Source organism: Lepidochelys kempii, chromosome 9 (assembly GCF_965140285.1).
Source record: "Lepidochelys kempii isolate rLepKem1 chromosome 9, rLepKem1.hap1, whole genome shotgun sequence".
Classification (NCBI taxonomy): Eukaryota; Metazoa; Chordata; order Testudines; family Cheloniidae; genus Lepidochelys; species Lepidochelys kempii.
Genome location: NC_136388.1, coordinates 88,246,169 through 88,270,266, shown reverse-complemented (window position 1 = coordinate 88,270,266; position 24,098 = coordinate 88,246,169). Strand labels below are relative to the sequence as shown.

The window sequence follows — 24,098 nt, the reverse complement described above, 5'->3', positions numbered from 1 at the left end:
CACTAGATTACTGCTATTACTAACAAGATCCTGTTCTTATTACTTTATTAGGATAATGAACTAGTTGTACTTATTCATTTTCTGATTTTACAAATTTAAGGGCTGATCCTGCAAATTCTTACTTTCAGGAAAGTGAGGACTACTCTGTTAGGTAACAGTTATCAGGCTGAAAAATAAGGGACCAGACTTACAAAGCATAAAATATTTCTTTAATACATTCTGCTGAAGTAAGAACACATTTAGATCCTCACGTATAGGGGCTGGAAAAATATTTAAGATGGACAAGAAAAGAGGAAATTTAGGTTAGGGTGTTTTTCCTAATTCACTGTAAAATTAATTAGTGGACTTCCTTGATAAAGGATGTTACTCAAATAGTATCATTAAAGGCATTCAAAACCATAATGCAGATTTGTGATTTCTGTGCCTGATCCACAATGGATAGACAGGATCAAGCGCTAGTACAGGGGGACACACTAGATGACCCACGTCTTTTCCGGATGTGTATGAAATGATTTGTAAGGCAGACCAACTGAAAGAGGATTTAGTCATAGTGGAAGAGGTTTAAGGAAAGTAAGCTAGCTCACACTGACTAAAACTGAATTTTGTTAGCACTACCTTTGTCAATAAAGCGACAACACAGACACAATGATTTACGACCCATTGAGAAAACTATTGTTTATTTAGAAAAAAGGTTACACTGGTAGAATTCAGCAGATAAAAAAAATTCTCTTTTTTAAAAATGTCATTGTGAAACTTTTCAGACTAAAGTTCAGCGATACAAAGCTCCTGTAGCTGTAGAATTGAAACCTAATTTATTTCATTTTTGAAGAGAGTATTTTCCAATTTATCTAAAAACATCATGACAAACAAAGATGTGGCAAGGGACAACTGAGTGCAGGTTTGGGATTTTTTTTTGTTTTGTTTTGTTTTTTTTAAACAGCTCAATGTTGTACACATAATATACAAATAATTCCTAAGCATTGCATGAAAACAGTGCTCCCACTTGGTTTTTAGTGACTGATATTAAAAACAGGCTAAGTAATAAATAAAAACTGAGTTTAAATGAGGTAAATTCAAAAATTGTTCAATAACTGTTTATTTATGGTTTTCAGACACCTAAAAGAATGCAGTTCAGATTGAAAGAATCATTAAACTCAGGCAGTATTTAGACAACCTAAAGAGGAACTCTGTACACATGAAACCTTATTTGCACTATGGCAACTGTTTGCAGCACATTGTGCTAAAATATGGAATAGGTAACACTTTCAGCCAGGTACTGAAAATAAATGTGAGAAACTAAGCAACAAGTTAAAATACAGTAATGTACAACTCAACAATTAAATGTTCAGCATGGGGGAAATAAAGCAGAGAACTGAATAATTTAAGGAGATGCAGATGGGTCCTCTTCATTCACAAATTTCTGTGCAATCTATACTCTTGAAAATACATTTCTGGTCACAGCTGGATATCTTCCACTTTCAACCTCACCTACAACAAATACATATGCCAATGCAATTAGATGTCATTTCTAAAGAATCAGAAGATTCAGAACTTGTTAGAATTTATTTTCATTCACAGTCCAAACAATGAGGGTGGAAAAATACTATTTTAATTGGCTACACTGATTATCTTTAGATTTTACAGACAATTACTTCAATTTCCTACTTTGTAATGAGAACTACACTAACACACACTATCAGACACTGGGATTATAAATAAGAATAATGGAAAACTCTGCTTAATAGATAAAAATTCAACAAAAACAAGTATTGGAAAAAGTGAAATTCAACAAGCTGTTGTACACTATCCCAAGAAGATTAATATGTCTAAATGAGAAATAAAAGCAATGAATATAAAGCAATACACACATTATGGAGAATGTAACAGAAGAGGTTGTGCAAGCAGCAGGAATGGAATTAGCTGCCACAATTCTGTGTTGCTCTAAAAAGCACTTTTGCACACTTACCCCACAAATAAAGGAGAGTAAGGTGAATGTTATACCAGATGCCCCTTAATTTACTGCAAGAAATAACTGTATTACCTAAATGTGTAAAAGAAGATTACTCATCCTGTTTGTTAGGGGGCTTATTCCTTCACATGAGGAAGTGAGTGGGTGTGGGTGGGAGGGGGTGGGTGTGGGAGATGGGAACAGGGAATGGGGGTAAGAAAATTGGAATCATGTTTTGCTAAAGGGGGAAATGGGAACAGGGAATGGGAGTAAGGAAGTTGGAATCATGTTTGGCTAAGGGTAGGAATGGGAACAGGGACACAGGTGTAAGGCTCTGTGGTGTCAGAGCTGGGAAGGAGGATACTAAGGAAGGAAACTGAAATCATGCTTGCTGGAAGTTCACCCCAATAAACATCCAATTGTTTGCATCTTTGGACTTCAGGTATTGTTGCTCTCTGTTCATGCGAGAAGGACCAGGAAAGTAAGTGGGTGAAGGAATAAGCCCCCTAACACTGTTCTTTGAGATTATGTCCCTGTGGGTGCCTTTGATCGGAGAATTTCAGCAGCAGTTCTTGTCTGGTCATGCATGCGCTCTCCCCGTCTCATGCTGTTGTCAGCACCTATCTAGTGCAGCGCAACCAGACCTCCCACTCAGTTCCTTCTCCACCCGAGTCCACAGATTGAACTTCAAAGTAAAGGGGAGGAGGGTGGATAGTGGGGCACCCACAGGGACACCATCTCGAAGAACCTCAGTTACTGCACAGGGTGGGTAACCTTCTCTTCTTCTTCAAGGAGTGTCCCTGTGGGTGCTCCACTTCAGGTGACTGCTGAGCAGTGGCCCTTGATGGACAGAAGGGGCTTCGGAGTTGTGCAGGTAATTGATGATATTACTGTAAGTCCTACCAATGCGCCTGATCTTGAGCTCTGATCTATTGCACAGTGTTTTGTAAACATGTGCGTGGACGCCCAGATGGCCACTTTACATATGTCCATGGTCAGCATGTTGTTGAGAAAAGCTACTGAGGTTGATAACGACCTGGTAGATAGAGTTCGGATACTTGGTGGGGGTTGTATGTCATGTTGTTTATAGCACAGGTGAATGCACCCAGAAATCCATTTGGACAGCCTCTGCTTGGAAATGGCAGAACCTTTAGATTGCACTGAAGTTGAAATAAGTCTTGATGACTTTCTGAAGGTCTTGGTTCTCTCAAGGTAGAATGTTAATACGCATCTGATATCCCGGGTGTATAATATGGAGTCCCATTTGCTTCCATGGGGTTCGGGGAAGAACGAGGGAAGATGGATTGGTTGGCTCAGGTGGAAAGAGGAGAGTACTTTAGGTAAAAATTTAGGGTGAGGTCTTAGAGTGACCTTATCTTTGAAGAAGATGGTATAAGGTGGGTGTGCCATGAGGGCTCCTAACTCTACCACTTGTTGGGTGGACACGATAGTGAATCAGAATGCAACCTTCATCGACAGATGTGTTAGTGAGTATGTTGCTAATGGTTTGAATGGGGCTCCGGTAAGGCAGCGTAATACCAAGTTCAAGCCCCAAAGTGGGGTAGGCACTCATATTTCAGGGTAAACATTTCTAATGCCCAATAGAAATCGTTTAGTGGTAGGATGGGCAAATATAGATATTAGGGATGTAAAATATTAAACCATTATCCATTAAGCACTAGTCTTACTGTTAATATATTGCAGTTAACATTTAAAACACATTGGTAAAATAGTTTTGTGATATTGTAATACCTAATGTGCACATTAAAAAAGCCACAGCAATACCAGCAAATATGTAGCAATTGGGTTGTGTAACCTCGTGACTAAAGCTTTGATCTGCAGTTCTACAAACCGAAAGTATGGCAGAACATGGAGGAATATATCAGTATTTTCGATTTATGTGGGTTTACGTAAGTCTGTTTTTGTTGTTAGTAAACACACTTGATAAAGATAATATATACATGGGGTTAATTGTGAACTTGTTAATGATTAAATGGTTAACAGATATAATTTTAATAGTTTAAATGGGTACTTTTTAAAACAATATTTACATCCCTAATCAATATCCTGTCTACCTTGGGTTGAAAAGCAGTCATAGTGACAAGGTGTACTCTAAGCAAATTAAGATATAGACTGGAATTTTTTAGTTCCAGCATGTATTCTAAAATAATTGGGAAGGGAGCGGTAACAGGTTGGACTTGTTTGTTTTGGCACCAGATGGCAAATCTCTTCCATTTTTGTTGGAAAGTATTCCATGTGATTGTCCTCTTCCTGTTTACCAATATGTCTTTCACCAGTTCCGAGCAGGTTAGTTCATTGTGCTGGAGCCAGGTAGGAGCCATGCTCTCAGGTGAAGGCTCTCCAGATTTGGGTGGCAAACCTGTCCTGCATCCTATGAGAGAAGATTTGGAAGAGTGCACGGTGCAAGTACCAAGTTTGTCTGGGCCATGTGGGGCCTATCAAGAGGACTTTGGCCTTTTCAGCTCTTTTTTTGCATATTACCGCCGACAGCAAGGGAGAGCTTGAAACATGTATAGGATATGCATGTCCCATTTGAGGAGAAAGGCATCGCCCAAGGAACGGGGGCCCAAACCTGCTCTCGAGCAGAACTGCAGGCATTTGTGATTCTGGGAGGTCATAAAAAGGTCTATGGATGGGTGACCCCAGCGCGTTCAAATATGCTCTGTAGGACCGTGTTTAGTTCCCATTCGTGGTCCTGGGAGAATTCCCTGCTTGATGTATCTGCTATGGCATTTTGATGTGCTGGGAGGTACGAGGCTGAGATGCTGACGTGCTGGATACACCAATTCCATAGTTTAATGACTTTGGTGCATAGGCAGTGCGACCTTGCCCCTCCCTGCTGGTTTGTATAAACAGGCAGGCAATGTTGTCAGTCATTACCTGTATAGTCTTGTTCCTGATCAATGGCAGAAAGTGTAAGCACATGTTGCGAACTGCTCAGAGTTCCAGGAGAATTATGTGTAACAGAGTCTCAATGGGAGACAACCTGCCCTGAATTGTGTGATGTTGTAGATGGGCCCCCCAATCTATCAAGGAGGCGTCAGTTGTGAGAATCATTGAAGGTGGAGTCTGTGTGAAAGGGACTCCCATGCACACATTGTTGGGTTGTGTCCACCAGTGTAGCGAGTCTTTGACTTTGAACAGCATTACGAACAGTGTCTGCATTTCTGTGGTACATGGTTCTTAGCCAGCTCTGAAGGCAGCACATGTGAAGACGCATGTGTCGTACCACGAACGTGATTGCTGCCATATGGCCTAGTAGTTGGACGTAAGTCCATGCCAATATCTGTAGGCTGTTCAATACGGTGGAGATCAGACTGGCTATCGTGAGAAATCTGGTTGGTGGTAGTGACATTTTGGCCTCTAGAGCACCGAGATATGCCCGGATGAAGTCCAGTTTCTGCACAGGTGTTAGTGTTGATTTTCATGTGTTGATTTGTAGTCCCAGTCGCAAGAAGAGAGTGATTGTCATCTGCATAGTGCCTATGGCATCTGCCAAGGTGGGTGCCTTTAACAGGCAATCATCCAGATAGAGAAAAATGGTCACTCCTTGTTTGTGGAGGTGTGCTACCACTACCGGGAACACTTTGGAAAACACCCAAGGTGCTGTCGACAGGCCAAATAGCAGAACTTTGTATTGATAATGTTCTGTCCCCAGAGTAAACCTGAGGAACCTCCTGTGCATGGGATGTATGGTTACGTGAAAATAAGCGTCTTGAATTAAGGGTCAAAAGCCTGTTCCCCTGTTCCAGTGCGGGTATTATTTTTGCTAATGTGACCATCCTGAACCGTTGGACCCTTACGAATTTGTTTTCTGAAGTCTAAGACAGGCCTCCATCCTCCATTCTTTTTTTGGGTTAAGAAGTAGTGGGAGTAAAAACCCTTCCCTTTGTGTTGTGATGGTACGTGTTCCATGGCACCCAGTTGTAGTAAGTGGTTTACTTCTCGCTTTAGAAGGTGTTCGTGAGAGGGGTCCTGAAGAGGGGAAAAGAAGGGAAGGTGGGATGGAGATGAATGGTATTGTATAGCCTGAATGGATTATCTCCAGAACCCATTTATCCATGGCGATGGATTGCCATGCTAGGTAGAAAGGAGCCAACCCGCCTCCGACACGGTGGATGGTTAGTGATGGTGTCAGTGCTGAAGAATGGGGGAGGTCTTTTGGGTCATCAACCAAACCCAAAAAATTGTTGTTTTGCAGAGGGCTGGTGGGATGTTGATGATTGAGCTGGAGGTTGGCAATGCTTTGGAGGCCTCTGTCTTTCGGTGTCATAGTGCCTCTGTTGTGAGGTTTACAGGACAGACCTTGTGTGCTGAGTGGGGTAATATTTACCCTGTTTTCTTTTTGGTGCAGATGTGTATATAAGGGCAGCAGAACGTCACCCTTGAGTCTTACAGGGTGTGAAGTGACTCATCGATTTTTGCTGCAAACAGCTTCTGGCCATTGAATGCGAGGTCCTCGACGGTGGATTATACTTTCCTTGGGAAGCTAGACAGGTGAAGCCACAAAGTCCGGCACATAGCTATGGCAGTGGCTGTGGAGCACGCCAATATATCGCCCACATCTAGAGAGGTCTGTAAGGTGGTTCTGAATAGGAGCTGGCCCTTTGAAATTATGGACTTAAATTGGTCTCTTTTGTCCTCCGGTATGATGTCAATAAATTCAGTGACAGGTTTCAGAGTAACAGCAGTGTTACTCTGTATTCACAAAAAGAAAAGGAGTACTTGTGGCACCTTAGAGACTAACCAATTTATTTGAGCATAAGCTTTCGTGAGCTACAGCTCACTTATGCTCAAATAAATTGGTTAGTCTTTAAGGTGCCACAAGTACTCCTTTTCTTTTTGTAAATTCAGTGAGTTTGGAGTAATTTGTGGGGTCGTATTTTGCCATGAGGGCAGCATAATTGGCAATCCAGAGCTGAAGAAGGAAAGGAGTACTTGTGGCACCTTAGAGACTAACCAATTTATTTGAGCATGAGCTTTCGTGAGCTACAGCTCACTTCATCAGATGTATGCCGTGGAAACTGCAGCAGACTTTATATATACACAGAGAATATGAAAAAATACCTCCTCCCACCCCATTATCCAGCTGGTAATAGCTTATCTAAAGTGATCATCAGGTGGGCCATTTCCAGCACAAATCCAGGTTTTCTCACCCAAGAGTGGCAGATGAATAGGCCTTGTGGCCAAAAAGATTCAAACCTTTCCACTCCTTGTCGTATCGAGTGGATCTCAGTTGTTGTTGTCTGCCTCACTGGTTGACAGCATCAACCACTAGTGAATTTGGTGCGGGGTGAGAAAAGAAGAAGTCTAGTTCTTTAGAGGGAACATAGTACTTCTTATCTGCTCTCTTGTAGGTGGGCAGTATTGTAGCTGGGGTCTGCCATGTTTTTGGCCAGTCATTTATGGGAAGCGCAATTTTAGATTAGAAGGATGTATGGAGAATGCCCAGTAGTTTGTGCTGGGACTCTGGGAGCTCCTCTAGAGGAAACTCTATGGTATCAGTGATTCTTTAAAGAATTCTTGAATGCATTTAAAATCATCCACCGCTGGGGGTCGTGGTGGCGGCATTATGGCCTCATCCAGGGATGAGAAAGAAATGTTGGTGATGTATCCTGTTCCTGGGTTTCCTCCTGTTCTTCAAATGCTCTCCTCAGGGGGCTCTGAAAGTGCAGCAACTGACAGTGGTGAGGAAGCTCTAAGCCTCTTCTTGTATGGGCTTGGAGTCTAGGGTAGTCTTCTGTACGTCCCCCAGTAGCGCCACTGAGTGGCGAATGGTGTCAGCCCTCTGATAGGTTTAGACTGTACAGGTGGACTCAGTGCTGCAGTAGATTGAACGGGAGAGAAGCGCTGAGATGAGAAGGCAACTTCCTCCTCAGTATCTTCTTCCTCACTAGAGAATGGAGGAGCCAGTGGTGAAGTGGGCTGACGTGGTCCTGTGCGTGCCAGAGAAACATCAGTGGTGGAAAAAGGTGATTCAGGCATCGATGAGACATGAAGGTCCGTCTGATGTAGGAAGAGGTGCAGTGCCGATGGTTTCGGTACGGAGGTGGTCAGTGCCAACAGTGCTCTTGTGGTCGCAGTTGTCGGTGCTGGCCTTGGAGAACTCTGAGTTGTTGGGACAGGAGGCGGTGCCATAACTTCCATGAAGCGTATCAGTGCTGCATCTTGAGGCAGCTCTTGTCAGTGCAGTAGCGGAGGAGGTAGGTTTACTTAGGGTCACTGGTTTTCACGGTGCTCGTGGTACCAGACAATCCTGGTGCCTTGTAAGTACTCAGCCACAGTATGGTTGGTACTAAGGATGAGGAGTGGGCCAGGGAGTGCTTCCTTTTTGGCGGCTCCTTGACAGAAGCTGAAGCCCTTTTCCTCATTGCCTTTTGGAAGACTGAGCCTTCCACTGTGATATGGGTGAAGTTGCTGGGGAAAACTGTCCAGGGGAGGTCTGTAGACCTGGATCAGATGCTGGGTGCAGAGACTTCTCCATTAACAATAGTTTGAGGTGTAGGTTTTGGTCCTTTCTGGTGTGAGCTTCATGTGTCTCCCCTAGGCACCGGACACACAGAGTGCCCATCCGAAACGGGATCGCCTCTCAGCAGGAAAGGCAATACTTGAAGACCAGTGAATTGGGCATGGCTCAAGTTATAGTGGTTCAACCCTAACGATGAACTCTATCTAAGTTAAGGGGTATTCAAACCTGGAGTAAAGGGGGAAAGGAAAAACAAATTTAAAGAAAATAAATGGGGAGAAAGGGATATGTAAACCTAACGAGGGTACTAAAGACCTATTCTAAACTCTAAGTTTAGCTATCAGTCTTAACATTGCTGGGAACTCCATGTCAGACTGAGGATGGTTGAGAAGGAATTGGGGGGGGGGGGAGGTGTCTTGTCGTGCAGTGCCAGGTGCAAGATGGGGAGCACGCACATGTGGCCCAGACAAGCACTGCTCCTGAAATTCTCCGATCAAAGGCACAAGGATGCACCAACACCTGAAATGGAGCACCCACAGGGACACTCCTTGAAGAACTGACATTTACTTAAGTGCTTGTTTCTTAAACTATGCTAGATAAATTGTATTTTTATGATCATACTTCATTTGAATATATTTCAGTTCTCCACTTATGAAAGCACACATACATGAACTTCTGGTCACATGTAGTTTGGTATTCTAATAGAAGATAAGCTACACAAGGTTAGCCCCAAAAGAACTCTGTCCTAGGCTCAGAACTCTGCCTGCTCAAGCACACTCCCTTAAGAAAACATTTAAGCAAATCAGTAAGCTTGAGACCATTTCTGAAAGGTCAGCAGACACTGGCTTTGTTAAATGAACAAGGGAAGTAAATTCCATAAATGAGAGCCCTTCAGAGAACACAGCTCCCAGCTGTTCAAATATAGTTTAGTGCCTTGGTTAAACTCAGAATGATATATAAGGAGAAGAGTGTCCCCAAAATAGCTAGGACCCTGACTCCTGGCATCATCTCCTTCCCCCTAGACCCCACCAAAGGGCACAGGGCACCAGTGTGATTTTCATTATGCAGGAACTCCCTTCAGATACCTGCTTTTGGCTTTAGTGGCTGGGCAAGCAACGTCACCAGGACAAACTGTCAAAACCCTTCTAAAATCCGAGCCAACTCAACTTCCCTAATTGCTACAGCCCTGCAAATACATGGATATCTCCTTTACATTCACAGACCATTTCTGCAGATCGGATGTGAATACAAATGTTGTATCTGCACAAGGCTCTACCAATTGCTTTTTGGAGTAATAGTCTCAGTGAAGAAGATGCCTTCTGAAGGCATTTCTGGATGGTGAGGTGACTTCACAAAGTAAGTCCCCCTACCCCTGCCATATCTGTGGAGCAGAAAAGAGAAAGCAGCTCTCCTGCACCTCTTTATCTCTGAGTCCAGGGCAAAAGGTCTCTGCCACCCTCCCCCCAGTGCCAGTGTTATCTCCAGGTTACTCTGTCAGAGACACCACAGCAGAGGTGCTGTTGTAATTTTCCTGTGGAGGACACTTCAAAGTATCTTCTTAGCAGGGGTCATGTGACAGTACAAACTATTTTGCTTGACCCTTAAGTTACTGATACATATTCTGACCTTTATCTCCATCTTCGTTTGTCATATAACATACTGAATGGTATTCCTGTATTAAGTACTGTCACCCTGATTTTTGCTCATGGTGAAAGTTTACTACTATATTTTGATGGCATAAAGGTAGAGGTAGAGAGGCTGAAGACCTCACCCGGGTGGCAGTACATTTTAGAACCATGTTCACTATAGCTGGGCAATTAACTCTAAAACTTCAACGAATGTTTAATTGAATAAAAATTTGAGTTTGCTTCAGCTGCATTCTTCCTTATGTTTGCTTTCTGCAACTATGCAGAAAATCAGTCTACAGACCAATAATTTTCCACAGAAACAATTCATCAAGTAATTTTGAATGGAGAACAAATATAAGAAAATTATAAACTGCTCACAGGCAACTGGTAAACAGAGAGGCTACATTCTTTGAATAAATTATTTGCTATGGTTTAATCAGTCAACTCTAATATTTACCAGCCATAATTACACATATTTTACAGAATGTAAAATTGTCCATTGTCCTCTGGAGAGAGGTTGGCTGTGACACGTGGCTTCTGAGACTAGGTGGATGGGTGAATTATTTTGAAATCTAGAAGGGCACCACTTCCCTGCTCTCCACAAAATGAACAGTGTTCTGAGACGCCTAAAATACCTGAACACAGAACTGCTTGCTAAAGACTCATTTTTATCTTTCAAATCTGAATTTGTCAGCTTTTCTTGGTATAAGTAAATTATTTACCAATATTTTAATGAATCTGTATATGTGACAATGTCTAAACAGCCCTGGAAGAGGATTTTAGAAAACTTGATTAAAATTTTTCAGATTTTTTGGCACATCTCTCTTGAGTCACACCCACATTCAAGTTGAAATTTAAACACAAATATGTTGAAGTTGATCTTGTTTAGACTTGTCTCCTAAGAACTATATGTGAAGCTTTCACTTATTGTCCAATCTTATTTGGAGAGGCCAAAGACTACACAGCCATAATGAACTATCTTAATATGAAGAAAAAGCAGAGTACGAGATCACAGGCTTACAGATAATTAAATGTATCTTATGTGCTGCTTTACATTTCAAAAATAACTTGATAGAAAAAGATTATCAAGCAGAAAGTGGATTATCAAGGGCTGTCAACATTATAGTCGCCTTGTTCCCAGCTGCCCAGAATCTCCACATCATTATGTGTTGCAGTCCCCCTCTAACACCCCTCTCTTGCCCCCCAACTCAGCCCTTATGTCAAGGCTTCTGAGAGAGTCCTCTTAGAGCAGCCTGGGGCTGTCTTCCTTATTTTATGTGCTGGGGAATTTTTTTTTTTTTTTTTTTGATCCCCTTCTATGCCACTCTGGCACTTTAACCCACCTTGAGGGGTCACGGCAGAGATGCAAATTTTACCCATAGACTTTAACAGGTATCTTAAATACTTTGGTAAAGGGAAAACATGAAAATAATTCTTACCTTGATTGGAACAGTCTTCATTATCTGTGCTTGTCTGAAGATTTATGAGTAAATTAAGAATTAAAGAAAAATGCTTTTTTAATTCCTTAAGAACACAGAGTTATCTTACTTCACTGTTTATGCTACTTAAAATTCCAGTGATCAAAAGTTAAAAGGATATTGTTTCTTTTCTTCTTTCCCTCCAGCACTGTCCCGTTTTTCCTTTTTTTCTGTTTTTTCTTTATCATGTCTAGACTCCTGTGCAAAATTTGTACATGGAAAATAAAGCAAAATATGTTTGAGTGTACAAAGAATTTCATAATAAAGTATGATAGCCCAAAATCATCAGAGCCAATTAAGGTTTATATTTCTAAAAATGAGGATTTCACTGGGATGCTACTAAATATTGAAAGGCACTGTCATATACACACCACCATTCAAAAAAAACCCCATAGGCCCTGGCCACTTTCATCCTGAATACTGTAATATTTGTGTACTTATAAATGCCTCTTCCAATTATCAATTTAACAATATATTACACTACTGTAAACAATTTTTTCTCAAAAACTCCAGTAAACTCCATATGCATAGTTGAAGACGGATCTACTGTAGTCACTACCATTTTTAAAAAGTCTTCAAAAGAAGACTATCCTAAATGGGTGCTGTGGTGTCTTCTTAGATATGGCTGCACTGAGACTTGCAGTTAAAAGCATAAGTAGAGTCAGTCTGGTTCACACTCTAATGACTGAATATAGTCTTCAAATTTAACACATTTCCTTTCCAAGGGCCAAATGAGTTTTCCCATGTAGATTTCTTGATCAAATATATGCTAACTGTGGCAAAATCAATATTTAAGTAAGGCCCCATTTCAGAATTTTTTTCTGAAAGTAATTTTTTTTTTTTGGACTGAAAAGGAAAAAAACTTAATTCCTAAAACCAAAGTATAGAAAACGCTGTTTTTAGATTTTAGCCACCAATCTAGGCTATAAACTTGCACCATAGCATTCAAAAATAAGTATTATCTGGCACAAAAGGTTTCCTCCATCATTGCTGCTAACATGAAAGGCATTCCCTCATAAGTTATCCAGTCACAGTTGACTACTGAGTGTAAAGTTGCGGCTACACGGCCAAAAGTTCCAGATGTATTCAAAAGGGCATTTTGTAAGGGCATTCAAAAGCTGAAAAATAACTCCAAAGCATTACCTGGAACAAAATGTTTCAATTAAAAGGTTTACAGGTAATAGACAAATGAGAAAATTTATTCATTTTACCTTTTTGCTACCAGAGGAACTTTTCTCCATCTTTTCAGTTTTCACCGAATCACCTTTTTCTTTGCCTGAAGATTTTGATTTATTCTTCTCCTTTTCCTTCTCATTTGAACGAGGGGAATCAGATGGACTTTCACTTTTACTATGTTTTGAAGAACCAGCTGGAAAAAAACCCCGTAACACAATTCATAATAATGACTGGACACTTCAAGCACAGAAAAATGAAATAAAACACATACTTGTTCCATTTTCCTCTTTACGCCTTTTGGTTGAGTCCTGTGGCACCTCCCGGTCACTATTTGAATGATCCTAAAGCCAAATACAATTATATAATGTTAGCAGATTAACAGATGCTGATTTCTAAAACAGCATCCTAATTAGAATACTGTACAAATACCATATTTTTCAAGTGTTGAAAGGCAGTTGCATGATTAAAGCTTGTTTAAAGTTTCTGAACTTAACTCTCTTGACATGGAAGATTAAATTGCAGTTTAGAACCTATTAATGTCAAGTACTGACCTTTTAAGAATTAATAGGGCAAATGAAGAATAAACCCTGCAGCAGGTCACTTCTGTCTATAAAGGCTACCACAACAATTGTAATTATTATTACTTAGAGTCAAAGAATGAGTCAAGCATGCACCAACTTTCTAAGCTATTCCATAAAAATGTCACAAACCCTTTTTCGCTCTTTCCTATCCTTTTCATCCTTCTTCTCTCTCTCTCTGGATCTTTCCCTGGACTTGTCCAAATCTTTCTTCTCCACTTCTCTCTCCTTACTCTTGGACAGTGCAGGAGCAGTGTGGTTAATGTAGTGCTGTTAAATTAAGGCAATATTACTGAGGATTAATAGGTCTTCCTAAATGTGGACATGAAAAAAAAATCGTATTGTTTACTGCAACATATCTATCTCAGAGAATAAAAACTAAACATTATTACTTTCCAGCCAAGCAAAAGGTTAAAGACACCTCTATTGTCCATCTGTGGAAAAAAATGTAGCATAATACTCAAAAACTCTTTAAAAAAAGCATCTTATACAAAGCTAAGGAGTACTTGTGGCACCTTAGAGACTAACCAATTTATTGGAGCATGAGCTTTCGTGAGCTACAGCTCACTTCATCGGATGCATACTGTGGAAACTGCAGAAGACATTATATACACAGAGACCCTGAAACAATACCTCCTCCCACCCCACTCTCCTGCTGGTAATAGCTTATCTAAAGTGATTACTCTCCTTACAATGTGTATGATAATCAAGTTGGGCCATTTCCAGCACAAATCCAGGTTTTCTCACCCTCCGCCCCCCCCGCCCCCCCCCCCACTCACTCTCCTGCTGGTAATAGCCCATCCAAAGTGACCACTCTCTTTACAATGTGTATGATAATCAAGGTGGGCCATTTCCAGCACAAATCAAAGTTTTCTCACCCCCCCCCAAAACAAACACACACAAACTCACTCTCCTGCTGGTAATAGCTTATCCAAAGTGACCACTCTTATCCTATCCTTATCCATTCCTATCCTGAAGGATGACCCAACACTCTCACAAATCTTGGGAGACAGGCCTGTCCTTGCCTACAGACAGCCCCCCAACCTGAAGCAAATACTCACCAACAACCACATACCACACAACAGAACCACTAACCCAGGAACCTATCCTTGCAACAAAGCCTTATGCAAGGTAGCCTATTTCCCCTTGTTTTTTCCTCCCCACCCCGACGTTCTGGTTAAACTTGGATTTATGCTGGAAATGGCCCACCTTGATTATCATACACATTGAAAGGAGAGTGGTCAGTTTGGATGAGCTATTACCAGCAGGAGAGTGAGTTTGTGTGTGTGGGGGGGGGGGGGTGAAAAACCTGGATTTGTGCTGGAAATGGCCCAACTTGATTATCATGCACATTGTAGGGAGAGTGGTCACTTTGGATGGGCTATTACCAGCAGGAGAGTGAGTTTGGCGGGGGAGAGGGGGGCAGAGGGTGAGAAAACCTGGATTTGTGCTGGAAATGGCCCAATTTGATTATCATACACATTGTAAGGAGAGTGATCATTTCAGATAAGCTATTACCAGCAGGAGAGTGGGGTAGGAGGAGGTATTGTTTCATGGTCTCTGTGTATATAATGTCTTCTGCAGTTTCCACAGTATGCATCCGATGAAGTGAGCTGTAGCTCACGAAAGCTTATGCTCAAATAAATTGGTTAGTCTCTAAGGTGCCACAAGTACTCCTTTTCTTTTTGCGAATACAGACTAACACGGCTGTTACTCTGAAACCTGTCATTATGCAAGGCACTGCATTTAGCCGTATGGAGTGGAAATCTATCAACTGCATGAAAAAACTTGTACAGATACATACAGACATCATCTTCCTTTCCAAATGCAAACAGATGGACATCGTACCAAAAGGACTGAAGGTAAAAAATCCATTACAATCTACATACCACACAGACTATGCTGACAGCTTGTGCCACACGCTCTCAAAGAAACTGCGGAATCACCTGATCAACATCCTCTACAGCAAACAGGGAAAGATTAAGAATGAGCTCTCAGAACTGGATACTCTCATAAAAAAAACAACCTTCCACACAAACTTCCTCGTGGCTGGACTTTACTAAAACTAGACAAGCCATTTACAATGCACACTTTGCTTCTCTACAAAAGAAAAAGGACACTAAACTTTCTAAACTACTACATGCTACAAGGGGCCACAGCAATGGTTCCCTTAACCCACCCAGCAATATTGTTAACCTATCCAACTATACTCTCAGCCCAGCAGAAGAAGCTGTCCTATCTCGGGGCCTCTCCTTCTGCCCCTCTACCCCCACGAACATGATACAGTTCTGTGGTGACCTAGAATCCTATTTTCGACGTCTCCGACTCAAGGAATATTTCCAAAATACCTCTGAACAACATACTAATCCACAGAGGCCTCCCTACCAACATTACAAAAAGAAGGATTCTACATGGACTCCTCCTGAAGGTCGAAACAGCAGACTGGACTTCTACATAGAATGCTTCCGCCGACGTGCACGGGCTGAAATTGTGGAAAAGCAGCATCACTTGCCCCATAACCTCAGCCGTGCAGAACACAATGCCATCCACAGCCTCAGAAACAACTCTGACATCATAATCAAAAAGGCTGACAAAGGAGGTGCTGTTGTCATCATGAATAGGTCAGAATATGAAAAAGAGGCTGCTCGGCAGCTCTCCAACACCACTTTCTACAAGCCATTACCCTATGATCCCACTGAGAGTTACCAAAAGCAACTTTTGCTTTTACAGCATTTGCTCAAGAAACTTCCTGAAAAAGCACAAGATCAAATCTGCACAGACACACCCCTGGAACCCCAACCTGGGATATTCTATCTACTACCTAAGATCCATAAACCTGGAAATCCTGGGCGCCCCATCATCTCAGGCATTGACACCCTGACAGCAGGATTGTCTGGCTATGTAGACTCCCTCCTCAGGCCCTACGCTACCAGCACTCCCAGCTACCTTTGAGACACCACTGACTTCCTGAGGAAACTACAATCCATCAGTGATCTTCCTGATAACACCATCCTGGCCACTATGGATGTAGAAGCCCTCTACACCAACATTCCACACAAAGATGGACTACAAGCCGTCAAGAACACTATCTCCGATAATGTCACGGCTAACCTGGTGGCTGAACTTTGTGACTTTGTCCTTACCCATAACTATTTTACATTTGGGGACAACGTATACCTTCAGATCAGTGGCACTGCTATGGGTACCTGCATGGCCCCACAGTATGCCAACATTTTTATGGCTGATTTAGAACAACGCTTCCTCAGCTTTCATCCCCTAACACCCTTACTCTACTTGCGCTATATTGATGACATCTTCATCATCTGGACCCATGGAAAAGAAGCCCTTGAGGAATTCCACCATGATTTCAACAATTTCCATCCCACCACCAACCTCAGCCTGGTCCAGTCCACACAAGAGATCCACTTCCTGGACACTACAGTGCTAATAAACGATGGTCACATAAACACCACCCTATACCGGAAACCTACTGACCCCTATTCCTACCTACATGCCTCCAGCTTTCACCCTGACCACACCACACGATCCATTGTCTACAGCCAAGCTCTGCGATACAACCGCATTTGCTCCAACCCCTCAGACAGAGACAAACACCTACAAGATCTCTATCAAGCATTCTTACAACTACAATACCCACCTGCGGAAGAGAAGAAACAGATTGATAGAGCCAGAAGAGTTCCCAGAAGTCACCTACTACAGGACAGGCCTAACAAAGAAAACAACAGAACGCCACTAGCTGTCACCTTCAGCCCCCAACTAAAACCCCTCCAACGCATTATTAAGGATCTACAACCTATCCTGAAGGATGACCCAACACTCTCACAAATCTTGGGAGACAGGCCAGTCCTTGCCTACAGACAGCCCCCCAACCTGAAGCAAATACTCACCAACAACCACATACCACACAACAGAACCACTAACCCAGGAACCTATCCTTGCAACAAAGCCCGTTGCCAACTGTGCCCACATATCTATTCAGGGGACACCATCACAGGGCCTAATAACATCAGCCACACTATCAGAGGCTCGTTCACCTGCACATCCACCAATGTGATATATGCCATCATGTGCCAGCAATGCCCCTCTGCCATGTACATTGGTCAAACTGGACAGTCTCTACGTAAAAGAATAAATGGACACAAATCAGATGTCAAGAATTATAACATTCATAAACCAGTCGGAGAACACTTCAATCTCTCTGGTCACGCAATTACAGACATAAAGGTCGCTATCTTAAAACAAAAAAACTTCAAATCCAGACTCCAGCGAGAAACTGCTGAATTGGAATTCATTTGCAAATTGGATACTATTAATTTAGGCTTAAATAGAGACTGGGAGTGGCTAAGTCATTATGCAAGGTAGCCTATTTCCCCTTGTTTTTTCCTACACCCCTCCCCGCCCCCAGACGTTCTGGTTAAACTTGGATTTATGCTGGAAATGGCCCAACTTGATTATCATACACATTGTAAGGAGAGTGGTCAGTTTGGATGAGCTATTACCAGCAGGAGAGTGAGTTTGTGGGGGGGGGGGGGGGGGGAAGGGGAAGGGGTGAGAAAACCTGGATTTGTGCTGGAAATGGCCCAACTTGATTATCATGCACATTGTAGGGAGAGTGGTCACTTTGGATGGGCTATTACCAGCAGGAGAGTGGGGTGGGAGGAGGTATTGTTTCATGGTCTCTGTGTATATAATGTCTTCTGCAGTTTCCACAGTATGCATCCGATGAAGTGAGCTATAGCTCACGAAAGCTTATGCTCCAATAAATTGGTTAGTCTCTAAGGTGCCACAAGTACTCCTTTTCTTTTTGCGAATACAGACTAACACGACTGTTACTCTGAAACCTGTCATTATACAAAGCTGAAAATTCAAGATCTATTTGCATAAAGAATCAGCACTAACTTGAACAGAAGATACACTTAAGGTAAATGTTGTACACTTAAGTTGTTTACCAGTAACGCTTAATATACTCAACACAAACCAGGTAGCAATATTGTTGATTCTGCCAGTGAAAATGCTTGGACTTACTACAGTATACTTAGCCTATGGAAATCCTGACTTTCAGTACCACAGAGGAAATGCAGAACTAACTTCATTTGCCCAATTATGGATCACTCTCAAAACTGGTTTAAATGATACATCTTTTTGATAGTAGCATCCCAACACTTTTCCAGCATACAGAAGAATAATTTACAAATGACACAGGGCTGATTTAACGGGATCTGGTTTTTAAACATGTTATTACTTTTTGTTAAACTGTAATCTTAAACCACAAAGTGTTTAAGTCATACATTTTTGGAAGATACTCAGATACACTGAATGAGGTTCTCCAACTGCAATACTGTAAACTACCAAAGAAACATGAGTGTGGAGGCAACTCAACTGGGCCACAAATCCTCAAACTGCTGGCTACTGGAGAGAAGAATTCTTCATGTTTGTTTTGCAAATTTCCCAGCATATAATTACATTAGTTCTATTTTTAAGCAATTTCAATATTCTTTGTTCAGAGCATTAGCGACAGATGTGATTGTTTTGGAGAGGGACGTGGGAAGAAAAAACAAGCACCATCATGGAATGAGTAAAAACCCCAACAAAATTAATTTATTTCCTTTGCTTTATTTCCAGGTTTCAGCAAGTATAATTTTTAAACATACTTCACTCCCTGGTTGTTGATAGCCATGAAGTGCAGACTGTTCAGCTCCCTTCCCCCAGCGCACAATACCTGCTCCAACAAGATGCCATAGCAGGCACTCTCCTGGGGATATCACAACTACCACAGATCAGCACTAGGGAACATGGAGTCTGCTCGATGATGGAAGTTGCAGAACTTCTATTCCAGACTCTTCCCACTTGCCCCACTCCCTCATATTTAGCTGTCAGTTAAGATCTTCTTAGAATTAATCATTCTACTCAACAGTATATAAAAAAGAATACTGAAAGCCTTAGTCAATTGCTGGTCATTTAAGATGAGGTTTTCAAAAGCACCAAAAGGATTGAGGCACTCAATTCCCATTAACTTTCAATGACAGCTGACAGGTTTCAGAGTAACAGCCGTGTTAGTCTGTATTCGCAAAAAGAAAAGGAGTACTTGTGGCACCTCAGAGACTAACCAATTTATTTGAGCATAAGCTTTCGTGAGCTACAGCTCACTTCATCTGTGGAAAGTACAGAAGATCTTTTTATACACACAAACCATGAAAAAATGGGTGTTTACCACTACAAAAGGTTTTCTCTCCCCCTTTTCTCTCCTGATTGTAAGATCAGTCTCCTTACAATGTGTATGATAATCAAGTTGGGCCATTTCCAGCACAAATCCAGGTTTTCTCATATACATGATAAGGAGAGTGATCACTTTAGATAAGCTATTACCAACAGGAGAGTGGGTTTGTGTGTGGGGGAGAAGAAAAAAAAAGGGGGGGGCAGGGGGGAGAAAACCTGGATTTGTGCTGGAAATGGCCCACCTTGATTATCATACACATTGTAAGGAGAGTGATCACTTTAGATAAGCTATTACCAGCAGGAGATGGTGGGGGTGGGGGAGAGAAAACCTTTTGTAGTGGTAAACACCCATTTTTTCATGGTTTGTGTGTATAAAAAGATCTTCTGTACTTTCCACAGTATGCATCCGATGAAGTGAGCTGTAGCTCACGAAAGCTTATGCTCAAATAAATTGGTTAGTCTCTAAGGTGCCACAAGTCCTCCTTTTCTTTTTGCGAATGACAGTTGAGTACTTCAGTCTTTGAAATGTGCACCTTTTATTTTTAGGGACATGCATCATGGAAAGAAGAGGGTTTGACTTCCTTACTCTATAGACAGAGTCCATACTCCAGTGCTACTTTATGAGGGTTGTGATTTTACCGGCAGAACACATGCCGGTTCATTCAGTCAGAGAAAGAAGGAGCAACTGGAAGGGAGGGTGGGAGGTGGAAACTAGAGCTCAGAAGAAAAGCTCTTCATGAACAGTAATGCCAGGAAAAACTGTGTTAGTACAGAACCTAGCTCAGTGGGGTCCTGGTTCATAACTGGGGCTCCTAAGTGCTACAATAATACAAATAAATAAAATAAACAGACAAACATACATATGTTATAGCCCAATACATAAGGACATTCAGCAGCCAACACTAAAACTGAGCTGTTTATTTTGAATTAAAACAATATAAGCAATTTGCAGATTATTTAACATATGTTTAATTCAGCTATTTGTCTTAATCATATGCACCAAATGCATTGGCATATAAAAATTATTTAATTGTACTTCTGAAATTAGTTTAGGAAAAACTGTCTTAGCGAATACATTTTTTTCCAACACCCCACCACCACAACACACCCCAGTTGTTAAAAGATGTGAGTGGGAGAGAAATGACTTGGATTTCTGAAATCAGAAAGGCAATGCTTTCAAAAGAAGTTAACAAACCCAAATATTTAAAATGACATATGTTACATAGAAGTGACAACTGTGTAAACAGTAAAACTATGAGAATTTGGGACATTAAGGAGTTGAGGCTCCTGCCTCCCTTTCTAAATGTTCCTATGTATGCTGTACAGTTAGCATTGGAATCACTTAGATAAACCCAGTAGATTAGCAACTAGCAGTTGCAGAATTACTGCTGCTGTTTGAAAATGATATAAAAAGAATTCTTGTAAAGACTCATTTAAGCAATCTGAGCTAAAAGGTACAATACCTGATGTACACTTTGCAGTAAGCAACAATTCTCTTATGCATTTTTAAACTTGTTTCTTTGTAAATGATAAAGCATAATGAGAGATAAAAATCTATAAAATTAATTGGGAAATGTTCAAAGTTGCTTAATTTGATACAATCAACATTTGTGCTAATAAATACCTCTGTTATGATTATTGGAAAGCATTTTATTTATTAACACAAGATCTCAATAGTCAGTTTTAACAGACATACCTACTCCCTGCCCCACACACAGTAAAAGACAGCTACCTTTTCTGTAACTGGTGTTCTTCGAGATGTGTTGCTCATGTCTATTCCACAGTAGGTATGCGTGCTTGCCACATGCACCAGTGCTGGAAGCTTTTTCCCCTAGCTGTACCCGTAGGGGGGGAAGCGCCCCACGCGACCGCTGGAGCAGCGCCTGCCTGGAGCGGTATAAAGGGCGCTGCACTCCCCCCACCCTCAGTTCCTTCTTGCCAGACAACTCCGACAGAGGGGAAGGAGGGTGGGATGCGGAATGGACATGAGCAACACATCTCGAAGAACACAGTTACGGAAAAGGTAACTGTCTTTTCTTCAAGTGATTGCTCATGTGTATTCCACAATAGGTGATTCCAAGCTATATCTGTTGGAGGTGGGTGGGAGTTCACAAGTTCCCAGGACGGAGGACAGCCCTCCCGAACACAGCATCATCCCTGGTTTGGGAGATGATCACATAGCGTGAGGTGAATGTGTGAACCGAAGACCACATGGAGGCCCTACAAATGTCCTGGATGGGGATGTGGGTCACAAAGGCAGCCGACGAGGTGGCAGCTGATGAGGCCTGCACCCGAGTCGAGTGTGCCCTCACAATGGGTGGCAGGGGGACACCCGCCAGGTGATAACAGGAACGGATGCACGAAACGATCCAACTGGAAAGCTGCTGAGTGGAAATCGGCTGGCCCCTCGCATGCTCAGCTGAGGTGATGAACAGTTGTGAGGACTTTCTGAACAGCTTGGTCCGCTCGAGGTAGAGAGCCAGAGTCCGCTGCACATCAAACGTGTGGAGATGGTGCTCCTCACTGGACGCATGAGGCTTGGGGCAGAGGACCGGTAGAAAAATACCCTGACCCATGTGGTAGGTAGAAACCACCTTTGGGAGGAAAGCGGGGTGTGGGCAGAGCTGGACCTTGTCCTTATGAAAGACCATGTACGATGGCTCGGAGGTCAGGGCCATGAGCTCCAAGACTCACCTGGCAGACATGACTGCAACCAGGAAGGCCACCTTCCACGAGAGGTGAAACCAGGAGCACGTGGCCAGTGGTTCAAATGGGGGCCCTGTGAGACGAGCCAACACCAGGTTCAGGTCACACTGCGGGACCAGGGGTCCAGAATACAGCAAAAGACGGTCCAAACCCTTAAGGAACCGGCCAGTCATAGCATGGGAAAATGCCGTGTGCCCTTGCACCGGTGGATGGAAGGCCGATATGGCTGGCAGGTGCACCTTGAATGACGAGAGCGCCAGGCCCTGGGCCCTCAGATGGAGAAGGTAATCAAAGATAAGCTGGATCGGGGCGGCCACCGGGGAGACATCCCAGTCCACCGCCCACCTAGAAAACCGGGACCACTTCACCAAATAAGTGCGGCGAGTGGAGGGCCATCTACTTTCAAGGAGGACGTGCTGAACCTGTTCTGAGCACGTCCTTTCCTCACCACCTAACCACTGAATAGCCACGCCGTGAGGTGAAGCGCCACTAGGCTGGGATGGAGGAGGTGGCCCTGGTCCTGAGAGAGGAGGTCTGGGCAGAGCGGCAATGGCCACAGCGAAGCTACCGCCAGGCAGTTGAGGGTCCCATACCAATGCTGCCTGGGCCACGCGGGCAATCAGGAGGACCCAGGCCTTGTCCGTCTTTATCTTCTCCAGAACCCTGCTGAATAGAGGGAATGGGGGAAAGGCGTAGAGAAGCCGGCCTGACCAGGACAGGAGAAAGCCATCAGCGATAGCGCCCTTCCCCAGCCCCCCCCGGAGCAGAAGCGGGGGCATTGCCAGTTGTACTGAGTCGCGGATAGGTCCAGCTGGGGAGATCCCCACCTTCGGAAGAGCTGGTGGGCCACTTCCAGGTGGAGGGACCACTCGTGTTGCAAGGAAAAGTCCCTGCTCAAGCGACCTGCCCTCTCGTTCCAGGTGCCCAATAGGTGGAAGGCCTTCGGTGGATGTCGTCAGCTATACAGAAGTCCCACAGTCTGAGGGCTTCGTGGCAGAGGATCAGGCCCCGCCTTGCCTGTTGATATAGATCAGAGGCCGTGTTGTCCGTGAGGACCCTAACTACCCTGCCCTCCAGGTGCGAGCGGAAGGCCATACACACCAGCCGCACCGCCCTGAGCTCCTTGACATTTATATGTAGGGTCAGGTCTTGAGCCAACCACAGGCCTTGGGTCTGAAAGTTCCCCACATGGGCCCCCCCAACCCACGTCAGACGTGTCGGACACCAGCTCCAACGACAGGGCCCTGTCCCTGAACGGGACCCCTTGGAGCATGTTGTTTGGGGCAGACCACCACCGTAGGGAGGTGATCACAGAGTCCAGCACGGTGAGGACCTTGTCCATTCTGTCCATGGCCTGGGAAAACTTCGAGGCCAACCAGAACTGGAGGGGCCTCATCCTGAGTCTGGTGTGACGGACTATGTACATGCATGCCGACATGTGACTTAAGAGTTGCAGGCAAACCCTGGCTGTTTTCACTGGAAACCTTGTGACCGAGTCGATGAGACCTTTCACGGTCTTGAATCTGTCTGGCAGGAGAGAGGCCCTGGCCAACATTGCGTCCAGGAGCACCTCGATAAACTCTATGCGTTGGACTGGGACTAAAGTGGACTTGGTGTTGTTTACCAACAGGCCCAAGGCAGTGCACGTGGACAGGAGGAGCATATTGTGATCCCTCACCTGCGACCGAGAGATGCCCTTGATAAGCCAATTGTCCAGATAGGGAAATACCAGGACCCGCCGCCATCTGAGGTAGGCCACTACCACCGACATGCATTCTGTAAACACCCTGGGGGCAGTGGACAGACCAAACGGAAGGACCGTGAATTGGTAATGATTCTGTCCCACCACGAAACGGAGGA

General features: G+C 43.3%; 1 protein-coding gene across 2 annotated transcripts in view; it reads right to left on the bottom strand.

Moving 5' to 3' along the window:
- Positions 1–660: 660 nt before the first annotated feature.
- THOC2 (THO complex subunit 2) overlaps positions 661–24,098 on the bottom strand; it is a 110,615-nt gene continuing 87,177 nt past the window's right edge. For both annotated transcript variants that reach the window (XM_073361291.1, XM_073361292.1), the window contains 6 exons: positions 13,428–13,565; positions 12,989–13,058; positions 12,753–12,910; positions 11,663–11,739; positions 11,503–11,550; positions 661–1,488 (listed from right to left, as the gene is read on the bottom strand). In XM_073361291.1, the coding sequence (XP_073217392.1) occupies positions 11,523–11,550; positions 11,663–11,739; positions 12,753–12,910; positions 12,989–13,058; positions 13,428–13,565 (471 nt within the window). In that variant the 3' untranslated portion in view covers positions 661–1,488; positions 11,503–11,522. The remainder of the gene's footprint in view (positions 1,489–11,502; positions 11,551–11,662; positions 11,740–12,752; positions 12,911–12,988; positions 13,059–13,427; positions 13,566–24,098) is intronic.